The following is a 14,585-nucleotide window of genomic DNA, read 5'->3' as shown; positions in this document are numbered from 1 at the left end:
AATGTTTAGTCATCTGATTGTGACTCAATCTTTTGTAATGTCTCAATAAATTACTGAGTCAGGCCCTCTGTCAACCACTGTTGCATTTTGTTGTTTTGTAGTTGTCATGTGAGCATAACTGATGGCTGTTAGCTAAATGTGATCAGTGTTGGACAAGTGCAACACTGAAATCAAGATTTCTATCACGTTACATCAGTCTGACTATTCGCAACGATTTGAAGTCATCAGAGACTAAACAGAATTAATTTCTGTCTGTGGTCCATTTATTAGAATAGAGAGTCAAACACAGGAAAAAGACACAAATTCTTGTTTACAGAAAATATTATGTTCATATGTATGTTTGAATATATTTTCTAAGATGGTCAGGAATACGCTTCAAGGTGGATTTACTTTATGTTGCCATTGCAAACTTAATATGGATGTTATGTAATGCGTGAGATGATCTACTTTTGTTTCTGTTGCTGCATGAGTCCTGGTGTTGTCGGCACCTGAGAAGGCACTCTTGTGAAGGCTTTGCATGAAGCAGTCCTACTTCGTTTATGAAGTTAAGAATGCATATTTTTAATGTTTTTGAAAGCATATTATGGCTTGAAGTGAAAAATAGCAAGCAAAACTGATTAAATAGACAGCACAACTGATGAAGCAAAGGGACATAATTAAGTCAATTACTGTCAAAAGTCAACAAAAGGACTGTCCACATTATTATAAATTTTGTATGATTTCACAGCTGGTAAAAAGGAGTCTATAAGCATGGATGTTGAAATCCCACACTGGGTTGTAGATTCACAATTACAGGGACGCAAATTGAAAGCTTCTCTCATCCCAGCATACTGCCCATGCAACATAATTACTGTAAGCACTTTTACAGAACAGATACAGCCAAAGAACATGACATTCCTTGGCTCAGCATTCAGTGTCCTTCTCTGAGCACCACTCTTAGTACTTTTATAGTGCTGCCAGGCGAAATGAGTTTTATATCCCAAAGAAATGTTGCTTTTGGGTTGAAGCATTCAGGGCACATGGCTTGAGCTGACATAAGAAGGGGGTGTACACGAGGAAGCATACTCTGTACATTATGTCAAAGCACATTACGTAACACTGAAGTAAATACTATGTGTAATTTTGTAATGTAGCCTGTCACATCATGCGAAATACTATAACTGTCATCTTATAAAGTCACTAGAAGGGAAATGTGCCTCTCTACAGGCTGAGATAATAGTCTGAGATGACCTTTGATGCCCTTTAAAACTAGAAAAACTCAAACATGCATTGAGTTCAAACTAAAACTGCGGATGTTTTTATCGAAAACATTATTTTACATATGTAAAAAGTGAAACATTTGCCATAATACAGAGAGATTTTTATATTTTCTGTTGGTCAGTTGGTCAAAGTTGGTGGAAGGTCGGGTGGAGAATTAGTGTATGATTCAGACAGTGACATCAGGTAGTTGTTCACAAAGCACTTTATGTCACTCCCCATTACACAACTAGCCTTTTCTCTTTTCCACATACAAATTTTTGGTACAAATCCATTCAGATAACTCTTCTTTTTCTTATAACAGGTACATAGTTCTTGCAGGTACAGCCAGTTTGACATAATACAGCAACATTTTTTGGCCACAACTCAGTAGTCTTGGGTTTTTAGGTTTTCTTTTCAGTTATGTATCGAAAATAAAACAAAAACAAGTGACACAGACAAAGTTACATTTAAAGCCAGATAGTTGTGTGACTTACACAACACAGAAATCTGAAATACTGCATGTAGACTGCTGATGTTTGTTGGAATACATTTGAGGCTTTCCTCTGGCATGAGAGGGAAAAACAGTAATTGTTGCTGAACATATTGTCACCAAATACACACATATCACCCAAGTCATCATTTGTTCATTCATTCAAGTCATTAATCTGGGCATACGTGTACGCTCTGGGTTTGTTATAGAACTTCTAAACAACCATGCAAACAAAGTACATAACTTGATTAATACACAAAAATAAAGTCAATCTCATCTGCTTAAAATTTTATATTTTGAGGAAGTGGTGGGCATTTTGCAGACATCCTCAAAATAGTTCTCCTGATTTTCCATTTATTAATATTGTGACAATAACTTTTGCAGTTTAGTGGCCTGTTTGTTAAATCTGATTGAAACTAAAAAAACTCACAGTATTAGTTTATGTTTTCTGGGGGAAACAGGTACTTGAAAGCTGGCTTTAGAGAGTTTGTTTTGTTTTTTAGATATAGGGTAGATGGGCTAAGGTATTCAGGTCAGCAAAAACACACAGAAAAAAAGTACAGTTACTTAATCGAGAGCACAGGATACAAGCAGTTCTGGTCTTATTTTGTTGACTCTAACTTTAGCTCAATCTTTTGTGACGCCCTCTGACGCATGAGGCCCCACCACCTCTCCTACATAGGTGCAAAACACAGACTTTATGGATGTTTTGCCTCTTTTTGTTGTTGTTTTGCATCTCTTCGTAGACATCACGCCACTCTCTGTGGTTTTGTGTCTCTCTGTAGTTGCTATGGGGTGTTTTTGTTTCTTTGAGTTGCTTCCTGGTCGGTATGTGTCCCTTCAAGTGACATGTTTGCAGGTGAAGGCCAGGAGGGCCCCTGACGTTTGGGCCCCTGGACCTGTGCCTGCCCATTCAGTAATCCAGCCATGATTTTGATACAACGTGGTGTTGTCATGTGGGCATAACTGATCAACAACATTAAAATCAGGATTCCTACCACATCATGTTAAATATGCACTACCCATAACATGTCGATGAAGTCTCTGGAAACCGTCTTGTGTCATTAAGGTAACACGATCAAGAGTTATTACATCTACGTGGATGTAGCTACCATGCTTGACATCATATAAGTACTTTTATTTTATAAAGATACATTTTAGTTTTGAAGGATTTTGTTATTTTTCCGCCCAAATTATATCCTGACTGTTTAAAGCATAGAATCTAGACAGAATCTACAGGAAAGTTAAATGAATTAATAAAATTACTTAAACGCAATAATAATCAGACACAGGCTTTCTCAATGGCTAACAGTTTCTTGGGTGTGTAGGCTCTCACTGACTGTGGTGATCTAGACTTATGACCTCTATTTGTAATTTCCTAATAATAAGGCTGTGTTATGATGCAGATTACTGCAATCATCAGCTCTATTGCTGGTCTAATGAAACACAGTAATAAGGTGGAGCAGCAATGATTCAAATAACTGTAATTTTATTGCATCACTGCTTAGGGAGAAAAACTGTGTGAGACAGCTCCTCCTGACACTGTGATCTGCATGATTTGTTCTTTTCAGATTAAATGTTACTTGACATCCCTGTATATCACAGACCAGCCTGTGACAGTGTCTGCTCTGATGCAAGGGCTGCAAATAGGCCATTCATCCTATCTTCTTGAAGCGTGACTGTAACTCACTATGGAGTTCAATCACATTGACAGTCCTCTTCACTAGTCTAAAGAAGTTAATGAAGTAATGGCTTCAGCTGAGACGCACCTGTAAATGTGCAAGGATCTCAAGATCCTCAACTTTCTTTCAGCAGTTTAAACAGTTTGCTGAATATGTGGAGGGACTTTTAAGTTGATTCTGAGAATAATCCATCAGTCAGCTCTTTTGTTTTGGTGTGAGCACCCAGGCACATCCCTCCCTCTCTCTCTCTCTCTCTCTCTCTCTCTCTCTCTCACACACACACACACACACACACACACACACACTTCATTGTGATTCGCCTCTCTCTCTCCCTCTCCTTTCTATGCCGTGGGATGCCCCCCCCCTCCTCCCCCTCTCCTCTGCACCTCAAAAGCGCGAGCCATGGTGCGAAAGCCCTCTTCTCCTCAGTTTTCTTTCAGGATGGCATTCTTCAAATATCTTCGCTCTGTTAAGAATGAGATTATCCTCTTCTCAACTCCATTTCTCCTCCTTCCTCTACCTTTAGTGATCGGGACATCGGTATGTAACTGATTTGAATAAACCAACTGATTAAATTAAAAGTTGTGCAACACTGCTCAAATGAGAGAAATTTGGCAACTCTTGGTAATGTTATAAAATAACTGACGCGTTGAATCTGTAACTTTGCAAAATGTGCTCCACTCAGAATTTCTGCAATTATACTTTTTAACAGATAGTTTAATGAAGGAAACATGTTACTTTGTGTGCATGCAGTTTTAACACATGAATGGACTTTGATCAACCGCGAATCCGGCGCACCACAGACGTTTCTTTGCGTAAAAGTGCCGTTTACAAGAATGCCTCCTGCACCTGTTGATGTGGCTCACAAGTGCAACAGCGCGCTTGAGGCAAATTGCATGAGAACTGTCCCGTGTTGCCTAAGGCTGGAGCCTCTGAGGTCTTGTTATTTTAACTCCTTGTTGTTAACATGACGGGTCATGTCCAGCGTGGGAACACGGAGTCAAAGGGCTCTGTCCACGTTGCTACCGCTACATGTGACATGGAGACGTGCACGTAGAGTGTGAGCATGTTGTGATAGAGAGAGGCTTCAACGCAAAGCAGCCGTGAACAATGGCTTACATGGCAAAGGAGGGTGACGTGAAATCTCAACCCTGATGTGAAAGTTTGGTCGGTTGGTTTTATAATCATCCTAATTAACGATAATATTTGAAACAGTCATACTAACACAGCTGCATGGCAATAAATCCAGACAAATTAATGTCTGGTGTAATAGCTCAATAATATGAGGGGTGTTTGTTCCCAGATTATGATCTAGACAAATGTACACACAGGTGACCAGAAACAATAGACCATTAACACTTATCTGTACCCTTTGAACCATCATAATGTCCTATTAAAAATTATGTAACAGCCTATTCATTGATTACTGCAGCTGTTTTAGACCGTACAAGGTCTTTGTGTTTGTGCACTTTTACCAGTATGTCTTTACATGTTTTTACGCAGGAGGCAGAATGTGCCTATGTGATAGTCCTGATGGCGATTTACTGGTGCACAGAAGTCCTACCACTGGCTATAACAGCATTGCTCCCAGCCCTCCTTTTCCCTTTTTTTGGTATCATGCAATCCAAAGATGTAAGTAAAATAACTGCAGCAGTGATTTGCTCAGCAGGGATGAAACTCTGTTCCCACACGTCGCACTCTGTGTCACCCAGGTGTGTATGCAGTACCTGAAGGACACAAACCTGTTGTTTGTGGGGGGACTGATGGTTGCAGTAGCCGTGGAGCACTGGAATCTCCACAAGCGCATCGCCTTGAGGGTGCTGCTCTTTGTTGGTGTGCGTCCAGCACTGTGAGTGGCTCACATCACACAGCAGATTCTCTGTTTGGCTTGTCGCCTTTAAGAGCCATTTCCGAAGCATATCTAATCAACTATGATATCAAGACACCTGACATAGATAAGGAAACTTTGTTCAAGTTGTTTATTGCCATTGTATAAGTTTTACTATCTGTGTTACTGATCGTTTTAAAACAGGGCCCCTTTCCGATCCAAGGCCACTGACAGTATATTTCTTTTTTTTAATCTACCTGACAGTTTGATGTTGGGTTTCATGGGTGTGACAGCCTTCTTGTCCATGTGGATCAGTAACACGGCTACCACAGCCATGATGGTGCCTATCGTCCAAGCAGTGCTGCAGCAGCTCAACAACAGTGAGGCAGAGAAACCTCAGATCCTCAGCTCAGAGGAGCAGATCCAGACATCAGAGACTGACAGCAAACAGCCTCCACAGACAGAGAAACAGGCTGACGGACAAGGTGAGCCACGGTCATCTTCAATTACAGTGTTCTGTCTGGCCAAGCAAAATGTCTCGCAGACGAACTATGTTGCCAGTAGCTTTTTTCATCCTTTGCTTTTTGTTTTAAGGCCCAGTGGTGGTGACTTTCTTGGATGCTGCAGCAGAGGCTGCCATGCGTAAGGACGCAGCAGAAAAGAGGAGAATGTGTAAAGGGATGACCCTGTGTGTTTGTTATGCTGCCAGCATTGGAGGCACGGCCACGCTGACAGGAACCGGTCCAAATTTGGTGCTCAAGGGCCAGATGAACCAGTGAGTGTATTCTCAAGACACTTTTTAGTTATGTTCCATTACATTCAGTATTGCTTTATAAAAATTGTATTCCCTTTTGTCCTTTTCCTTAGACTCTTTCCTCAAAACGGAGATGTAATTAACTTTGCTTCCTGGTTCGGCTTTGCCTTCCCCAACATGATCATCATGCTCACATTGGCCTGGCTTTGGCTGCAGTTTGTCTTCATGGGATTCAAGTAAGTTTTGGTGATGGTTAAAGCCTAATTACAGTGACAGAGACTTGAATCAACATCAAGAAACTTTTCCCGCATCAGGAGTGTAAAGGTCACATGAAGATTTTTTTCTCCCATGTGATCTTTCTAGCTTTAAGAAGACATGGGGCTGTGGGGCTGCGAAGACAGAGAAGGAGATTGCCGCTTATAATGTGATCCGTGAGGAGCATAGTCAGCTGGGGCCCATGTCCTTTGGAGAGATAAGTGTCCTGGGTCTCTTCACTCTGCTGGTGGTGTTGTGGTTCACAAGGGATCCAGGCTTTGTCCACGGCTGGGCGACAGATATCTTCAACTCCAAAGCAGAGTTTGTATACAGTTTTACACCAGACTTTCACTCATACATTAATCTAGGGTGAGACTTGTGAAATTTGCTTTGCAGACATTTTCATTCTCTCACCACTCCTCTTCTCAGGTATGTGACAGATGCCACAGTGGCAATCTTCATTGCCGTCCTTCTCTTTGTTCTTCCCTCTAAACCCCCACGGTTCTGTTCGTGTAGGAGTCAAAGTTTTGACACAGGTGAGCAATCACTCTGGAAGAATAAAGATTACTTGTCATACAGTTATATCAAAGTTTGGAGAGCTGGAGACTGTGCAGTGATTGAATACTGACATTGAATTTATTGGTTCTGTAGTACCCCATCAAACTGCTGGCCCAACTCCACCTCTGCTCACCTGGAAAGTTGCCCAAAAGAAGATGCCATGGGGCATTGTGCTTCTCCTTGGCGGAGGTTTCGCTCTGGCCAAGGGCAGTGAAGTAAGTGGCAATGACACTCAAAATGTTAATTGGAAATTGGACCAAGAGCTTAGACACAACGTGGCAAGAAGGGAGTGTGGTGGTGCTTTCATGGTTGGCTTAATTTAAAGATGTAAAAAGGTTTTTTAATGAAATCAAAACCCCTTTTTATAATATGTATTGTTGAGTTTTTTTAGTCATTCAGCCTATTTACATTCTGTAATTACCTCTCTGTATAGTTTTTTAATTGATGGTGGCGGAGTCAGCCATTCCCACATTGGATTTAAATTGCCTTCCTATGCACAGGAAATTCACAAGAAACGGTGCAGCATGTAATCCAGTGTTACTGTTTTTATTTTTATCTAGTGTTACTGTTTTTATTTTTGTCTAAATGAGCTCCATTATTTATGGTTTACTCTCCTAGCACAGTCGCAGAGCTGTTTTATTTTACGGCTATGCAAACTGAACGTTTTCTACTGCTGCTAGATCAAATGTTTCCATGAATGTATTGTTTTTGTTTTATTAATTTTTGCACATTTATGCTGCAAATACACCTGAGCAAGATTTCAAAGGATGCTGCATGTGATGCACAAATGTGAATTAGCATCTACTCACAGTAAATAAGCAAATGGTGACTCAGCTGTACAGATAAACACTGTTTGCATTTCCAGAAAAGACTTTAACCCCGTATATATTTATGTTATATATATCTCTGTAGGAATCAGGACTCTCAAAGTGGATGGGAGATCAAATGACTCCTCTGCAAAACATCCCTCCCTGGGCAATTGCTATCATCTTATGCCTGCTGATTGCTACCTTCACAGAGTGCACCAGTAATGTGGCCACTGCGACGCTCTTCCTACCTGTCTTAGCCTCGATGGTAAGATCTTAGAGAGAAAGTGTGGGAAAAAAGCAGTAGCAGAGGCAGGATCTCAGGCAGCAGGAGAGACAATAATATTTGGCAGCAGTGGTTTAGCGAGGTAAAGTGCTAGATAGTGTAATTTCTTTTCAACCCATGTCCCCAATTGGAGTCCAGCAATAAACTAGTGGGAACCAGCCTATTTTCCCTTGTTTGGTTACCCATCTAGTCGGTCATTCAGGCTGAATGTGTTGGGTCCCCTTTCCTGGGCCCCTCCTCCCATTAATAACCTGCCAAACACACCAATTCAACCCAGTGCCTTGTAAAGCTGCCCACCCCGCTGCTACTGAAGAATGGCATTACTGTGCCCGCTAGCCGAGCACTTGAGAGAACGCCAAGGCTGAGTTGCCAAAGACAGTGTCAGTGTGGTATTCAGATAGATATTTATTAAGGGAGAAGCCAAGTGGGTGCACGGGGGTGTCCAACCCTTGTGTGAAAATAGAGATAGACAGAAAAAAGAAAAAGAAAAAAAGCATCTGATCAGTTACAGACAGCTGGGAGTGAGGAGATGACACTCTGTGGCAGTCATGGCTTGTGGTATGTCACTTTCTGTGTCATCCTGTCAAGTGAATCTTTATTATCTGATTTAAACAAAGGCATCAGACAAGACAAAACACTGTCATCGTGGGGACCTGATATACAGCCTATAGTTTAAAGAAGACTAACTAAAGTTTAAGGTTTTTCACCCTTTGTTTATTTTGAGAACCAGAAATTACTGTGCACTTGTAAGCTACTGTGCTGCGGGACATGTAATTCAGGAGCGAATTCCACAGAGTAATGTTTTCTGCATCTTAGCAGTCTGCCATTATCGCTACATATGTAGAGCTTTTTCTGTTTTAGATTTTGTGACTCAGCTCCAAGTTTGCAGGAATTACATCCTAATTACACCCACCTAATGAGAGTTCTCACTCCGCACAGAATTGCACACATTTCACTCTGACATATGAGTCAGTGATTACGGCTGCAGAAAAATAGCCAGATTGAGGGGTGGTGGATTTTGTGATGAAAGCTCTGTTCATCCCTGTCTCTGACTGTTGAGGCTTTCTGTGTGATTATTGCAGTCTCAGTCCATTGGAATCAATCCACTGTACGTCATGGTGCCTTGTACCCTGAGTGCCTCTTTCGCCTTCATGCTGCCTGTTGCTACGCCTCCAAATGCCATAGTCTTCTCTTATGGGTACCTTAAGGTTGCTGACATGGTGAGTATAACAGTGGTTTGTTGTGCTTGTATAGGAAATTATATGCTGAACATGGAAAGTTGTCACTTTAGGGGCACTATACTGTGAGGGTAGCAAAAACAGAGGCACTGACCGTGTGTACGGGAGCTTAGCCTGTGTGTTTATGTGGCAGCTCATGCTATGACCAATTTTAGAGCTCACAGGGAACTCCAGTTCTTTTCAGACCATTTCTGTCTGGTTTCTCTCCTTTTACTTCTCAGCTCTGTGTGTTTATAGCCCCAGACACACTGAACCGACATCAAAGAACTATTGGTAATGAAGGCCAACAGTTGCATCGAGTAACATCACCTGTGTCTAGGCCAAAAGGTTGCACTTGAACACACCGTCTAAGCTACAACCATTAGCCAACTAGCGCATATGTCCTGCACCTGCATGAGAGGAAATACCTTTCCATACCAGCAGGTAGCTGTGATCTGTATTTGGCATTCAAAAAGAGAAACCGGAAGACCAACAGAACTGATTCAAGATGCTAGTTAGCCAGTTAGCACATTAACACTGCACACTGTTGTTGAAAGAACACATTTCATTTACCTTGCGCTGGCAAACAATAACACGTACAGTTATGCATTGTTTCTGCTAAAGAGCGCAATGACTAAAGAAAATAGCCACCTAATATAAAACGATTGTTTTGTTCCTATGTCCTTCTGACTTAAGTCATTTGTTTGCTTTCCGCACTTAATGTCTCTTGTTGTGCTCTGAGCTGAACCACCAAGCAGAGTGATATTATTCACCAACAGGCTCCACTGTCTCCGATGCCAATTCAGCATGCTCAGTTGGCTTAAAATAAAGCTGATAAGAGCCAGCCAGGGCCAACTAGTGCCAACAGTGGGGGACACACTGCAAACACAAGAGCTACAGATGCTCACTGACAGCCCAACATTGACCAATGGTCAGCTTGGTGTGTCAGGGCCCTACAAATCAGATTCATAAGGATATACCTTTTTTTTTTTTTTTTTTTTTTGCTTAAGCTGATGTAATGTCAGTTTACTTGGGCATATCTTAATGTTAGTTTGTGATGTCTAATTGCTGTGCTTTGTATCCAAACACATCTTAATGTCTTGAAGCTGACGTGCGCTACCTTAACTTACTTCACTTCTCATTGTGATGACAAGAAATAGTCTGGCACATGACCCCCCCAATAAAAGACTGCAACATGATGTTTTTACACTTAGTTCTTTGATACAGATGATTGACAAGACACAGTGTACTGAAGTTAAGTAGTGAGGTTTAAAGGTGCTGGTAGGTGGATTCTGTTATTTTTAGACAGTGCTAGGCTAGCTGTTACCCCCTGCTTCCAGTCTTTATGCTAAGCTGGGCTTCATATTTAACAGAAAGACACGAGAGTGGTATCAGTGTTCTCATCTAACTCTCACCAAGAAAGTAAATAAGCATTTTTTTTTTTAATTTTTTCTTTTTTTTTTTTTTTTACAAAATGTCTAACTATTGCTTTAATATGACTACATGCTCTTCTTCTTCTTCATCAGGCCAAGACAGGAATAGTCATGAACATCATTGGCATCCTTTGTATCACACTGGCCATCAACAGCTGGGGCAAGGCAATGTTTGACCTGGACTCTTTCCCCGCCTGGGCCAATGTCACCGGGGTGTGAGCCTAGGTCTGCCATAGGACATGAAGCATGCACACCCTGTCTTCCCTATCCACAGGTGCCAGACAAAGACCTCTGGTCAGAGCGTCAGCACAGGACCACACGGTGGACCGCACGCATCCGATTGCTGTTAGAATACAACGCCCCCAAGGCTTGTTTTCATTGACACTTGAGTCTTGCTTGTGAAAGAAAGTGGTGATGAATATGATAAGAAATGGAAGAAGCAGTGGTTGAAGAATGAACTTAAAACCTTTTGTATTTACATTGCATCATAGTGAAATTACCTTTTAAAGAACCCCCCCATGCTCATATATATATATATAGTATAGTATAGTATAGTATAGTATCACATCAATCATGTACTGTAAGTATTTATATTCTCAGATAGAGATTTTATGATCTTCCTAAGCAGCCAAATGCCATACAATTCTTTGTTTTGTTGCAAGAAATCAAAGAAATGTTTTACATAGTCACATGTAGCCTCGTCTTAATCGCTGTAAGCCTTATGGTATAATTTAAGAACGTAACTTTGCACATTTACGCAAGAACTGCACTTAAGTACAATTTTAAGGTACTTGTAATTTATTTAAGGATTTACATTTTAAGTCACTTCTGCTTTTACTTCACGACATTTCAGAGGGAAATATTGTCCTTTTTTACTTTTTTAACTTTACTATATTTATCTGATAGCTGTAATTACTAGCAACTTTTTATGTTAAGATAATAACAAATATGATTGTAGATTAGGAAACATGTAAAATATAAATAAGCCTCATCTCAACCAGAACATTCTGCTTACGTGTTAATACATTAGCAATAATAATCCAATAATATTAAATAAAACACCAACAAGGGCAAGTCAGCTGCCTAATGAGTCATTTTAGTATTAATACATTTTTGTTTCAAATGCTGTACTTTCACTCAAAGGTCCAGTGTGTATGAATTAGGGACATCCGTTGGCAAAAATAGTATTTAATATTCATAACAATGTTTTCATCCATTTATAATCACCTGAAACCACACTAAGCCTAACCCTAAGATTAGTGTTTTCGTTACCTTAGAATGAGCTGTTTATATCTACATACAGAGTGGGTCTCTTCCACTGAGTCCACCATGTTATTCTACAGTAGCCTAGAATGGACAAATCAAACACTGGCTCTAGATAGGGCCATTCATGTTTTAAGGTTCTCATGTTTTCGTATATGCATGTTTTCGTGTCGGCCACCATGGTTCTTCTGCACCAGGGGTCGGCAAACCTTTTGATATGAAGTGTCATTTTTTAATCTTCTTCTTAATCAGTGTGCCATATTGCGATGATGTCAATCCTTCAATCCTCAAAATGCTCCAGAAAAAGTTTGGCTATGTCCTCACCCTTTGTTGTTTGAGGAGTTGGTTTTAAGCAGAATAGCTCCTCCCTTACAGTTAAATCAAAGTATCTTACTTTGACCGCCAAACGTGGTATCAGACTTTTTTTGTGGGTCTGTGAATGCAGCACGAGAATTATTTTTTTCCTCAGCAGCAGTTTATGGAGATTGAGTCACAGGGTGGATGATTGATCAATCAATCCAATCAGAGCTGGTCAGATCAGCTCAATGGATGGTGAGTCAAAGCATACTTTAAGACCCAGTTCAATGAACCATTGAATTTTAATTTCACTGCACCTGGTGTTCTGCTGCTCCATCTGTGCCCAGAGTTTGCATGTAATGAATAACCGAATAGTAGGCTATATGTATTCCAACAGCACTGATAATGAACACTCCAGCTCCAAATTAGGAAATCAATATGTGGCTACAGATGTTGTTATCCTGGCGGGCCATGACAAATGAATGTGTGGGGAAACCTGTACTTAAATTGTTAAAAAAACTCTCTTGTATAGACTACTTATTGCTATCATGCCATTAGTTCGTGAAGTTTCCGTTCTGCACTCTCACCACTAGATGTCACAAAATCCCACACCCTGGACCTTTAAGTAAAATACTGAACGCAACACTTGTGATTGACTTTTTTGCAGTGTGGTGTTGCTACTTCTATTTGTCCTAGTTAACAAGGTCAAAAAAATCGAAACCCTTCTTCGACCACTGCTATCTAACACTGTTGTTTTGCAAGCACATCTCTCTAAATTGATTTCAGTCAATAAACACTGTTAGTTAAGTTTGGCATTTTGATATTTATAGATAATGGGCTATTATGTACAGTATAGCAGAGACTTGACAATAAGTGAACGTGTAGTTTTGACCCCTGCATTGATCTATATATCAGGATGTATGGTGGTTTGTTATAGCTCCAACATCAGATGAACTTTGAAACGTCTCATTACTGCAACGCAAGAGCCTATATGTGCCTTCTACAAAAAACTGTACTGTAAACACGTTGTTCATATTTTGATCAATACAGTACGTATTGACATTGCGAAATGTCTCCCTGCAATAATAAATGGATTTTAATGGATCACAATAAAGTGGTATTAATGTAATGTATGATCAGTTTTAATACTTTTGTACCTGGAAAATGATGACTCAAGTATCTTCTCTGCCTGAGTGGCCGATGAGCTGAAGGAAACAATACTTCATTGGTGAAAAACTATGAAAATAAAGGATTTGAGTTTCAGTATGGTGAGTTTTATTATTTCTTGTTTGTGTCATTGCCTTGATATTTTTAAAGAAACAGTGCATAAGATTTAGTGGCATCCAGCTGTGAGGGCTGCAAATTATAAACATGCTGAAACTTCTCCCATGGCATGAACTCAAGGTTAGGATTCCTTCAATGTACGTTGCTCAGGAGGTTTTTACCAGGAGCAGCAGAGGTCTCCTCCTCTCTAAAACAAACTGACCTGGTCATTTAAACCAATAAAAACACAGAATGAAGCAGTTTCACATCACAAATCAGTGTTTCTCTGATGCTGTTCAGCTCATCAGAGATGATGTGCTGCTAATGTGTGCTCACCTTCTTTCTCTCATAGCTTAAAATTCAGATGCTCTGAAGGTTTTTATCAGGAGCCGAAGTATCCACAGATGTCTCTTCCTCTACTAACAAAATGGACTTGGTGATTTAAGATGACAAATACACAGAATAAAGCAGTTTCAAGTTACAAATCAGTGTTTTTCCAATGCTGTTTTGCATGTCGGAGATAGGCAGCTAGCCCAGCACCTGCTAATGTGTGCTAACCTTTTTTCTCTAATAACTTAAGATCCAGACGCTCAGGAGGTTTTTATTGGGAGCCTATTTATCCATAAAGGTCTCTTCTTCTCAAAAACAAACAGAGCTGGTGATTTAAACAGCTTAAAACAGCTTCATGTTCAGAAAAATTTGTGTTTTTCCAATAGAGGGCCTACTAACTATGGTGGCCAACAGGAAAACACAAAAACACATAGACGCAAAAAGCAAATGGCCCTCCAGGGTCAGTATTTGGTTTGTCTGTTTCTGCCAATGTATCCCTTAAATCCTACACACTGTACCTTTAAAACACTGAATGAACAAAACACCTACTGACGAATTCATTTGTTTTCCATATACAGTGTTTTTTAATGAATAAGACATGATATGGTCATGGGCACAATATTTTTGAATTCTACAAAAACACTTGGTTTAAATTTAAGCTACTGATTACACAGCAAGATCCCAACAGTTTCCAGTAATGGCCTAGTGTTGGCTTTTAAACAATAAGAGGACTGGGTGTAAAGGAAGCTTAGTCTGAGCTGTAAAAACAGCATTGTCATCTCTCAGTGTCATCCAAAACAAAATGATCCCACTTTCATCATTGGTTGTCTCTTTCCCAACTCCCATGACTATTACCTATGTTTTGAAGTGCACACGTGTTTCTT

General features: G+C 40.2%; 1 protein-coding gene across 1 annotated transcript; it reads left to right on the top strand.

Moving 5' to 3' along the window:
* Nucleotides 1-3,802: 3,802 nt before the first annotated feature.
* Nucleotides 3,803-13,371, top strand: slc13a5b (solute carrier family 13 member 5b). The gene is made up of 12 exons (XM_033632358.2): nucleotides 3,803-3,951; nucleotides 4,915-5,043; nucleotides 5,124-5,260; nucleotides 5,504-5,724; nucleotides 5,834-6,014; nucleotides 6,107-6,229; nucleotides 6,357-6,569; nucleotides 6,678-6,784; nucleotides 6,900-7,021; nucleotides 7,719-7,880; nucleotides 8,981-9,118; nucleotides 10,642-13,371. Exons 1-12 carry the CDS (start codon nucleotides 3,814-3,816, stop codon nucleotides 10,765-10,767), a joined length of 1,797 nt encoding a protein of 598 aa, XP_033488249.1. The 5' UTR covers nucleotides 3,803-3,813; the 3' UTR covers nucleotides 10,768-13,371.
* Nucleotides 13,372-14,585: the final 1,214 nt, after the last annotated feature.

Source organism: Epinephelus lanceolatus, chromosome 4 (genome assembly GCF_041903045.1).
Source record: "Epinephelus lanceolatus isolate andai-2023 chromosome 4, ASM4190304v1, whole genome shotgun sequence".
Classification (NCBI taxonomy): Eukaryota; Metazoa; Chordata; class Actinopteri; order Perciformes; family Serranidae; genus Epinephelus; species Epinephelus lanceolatus.
This window is presented reverse-complemented; position numbering and strand designations above follow the sequence as displayed.

Coding starts and splice junctions, on each gene's coding strand:
- slc13a5b (XM_033632358.2), top strand. CDS start 3,814: ATGGTGCGAAAGCCCTCTTCTCCTCAGTTTTCTTTCAGGATGGCATTC. Junction 5,261..5,503: donor GTTGGTGTGCGTCCAGCACT/GTGAGTGGCTCA, acceptor TCTACCTGACAG/TTTGATGTTGGGTTTCATGG. Junction 6,230..6,356: donor TTTGTCTTCATGGGATTCAA/GTAAGTTTTGGT, acceptor TGATCTTTCTAG/CTTTAAGAAGACATGGGGCT.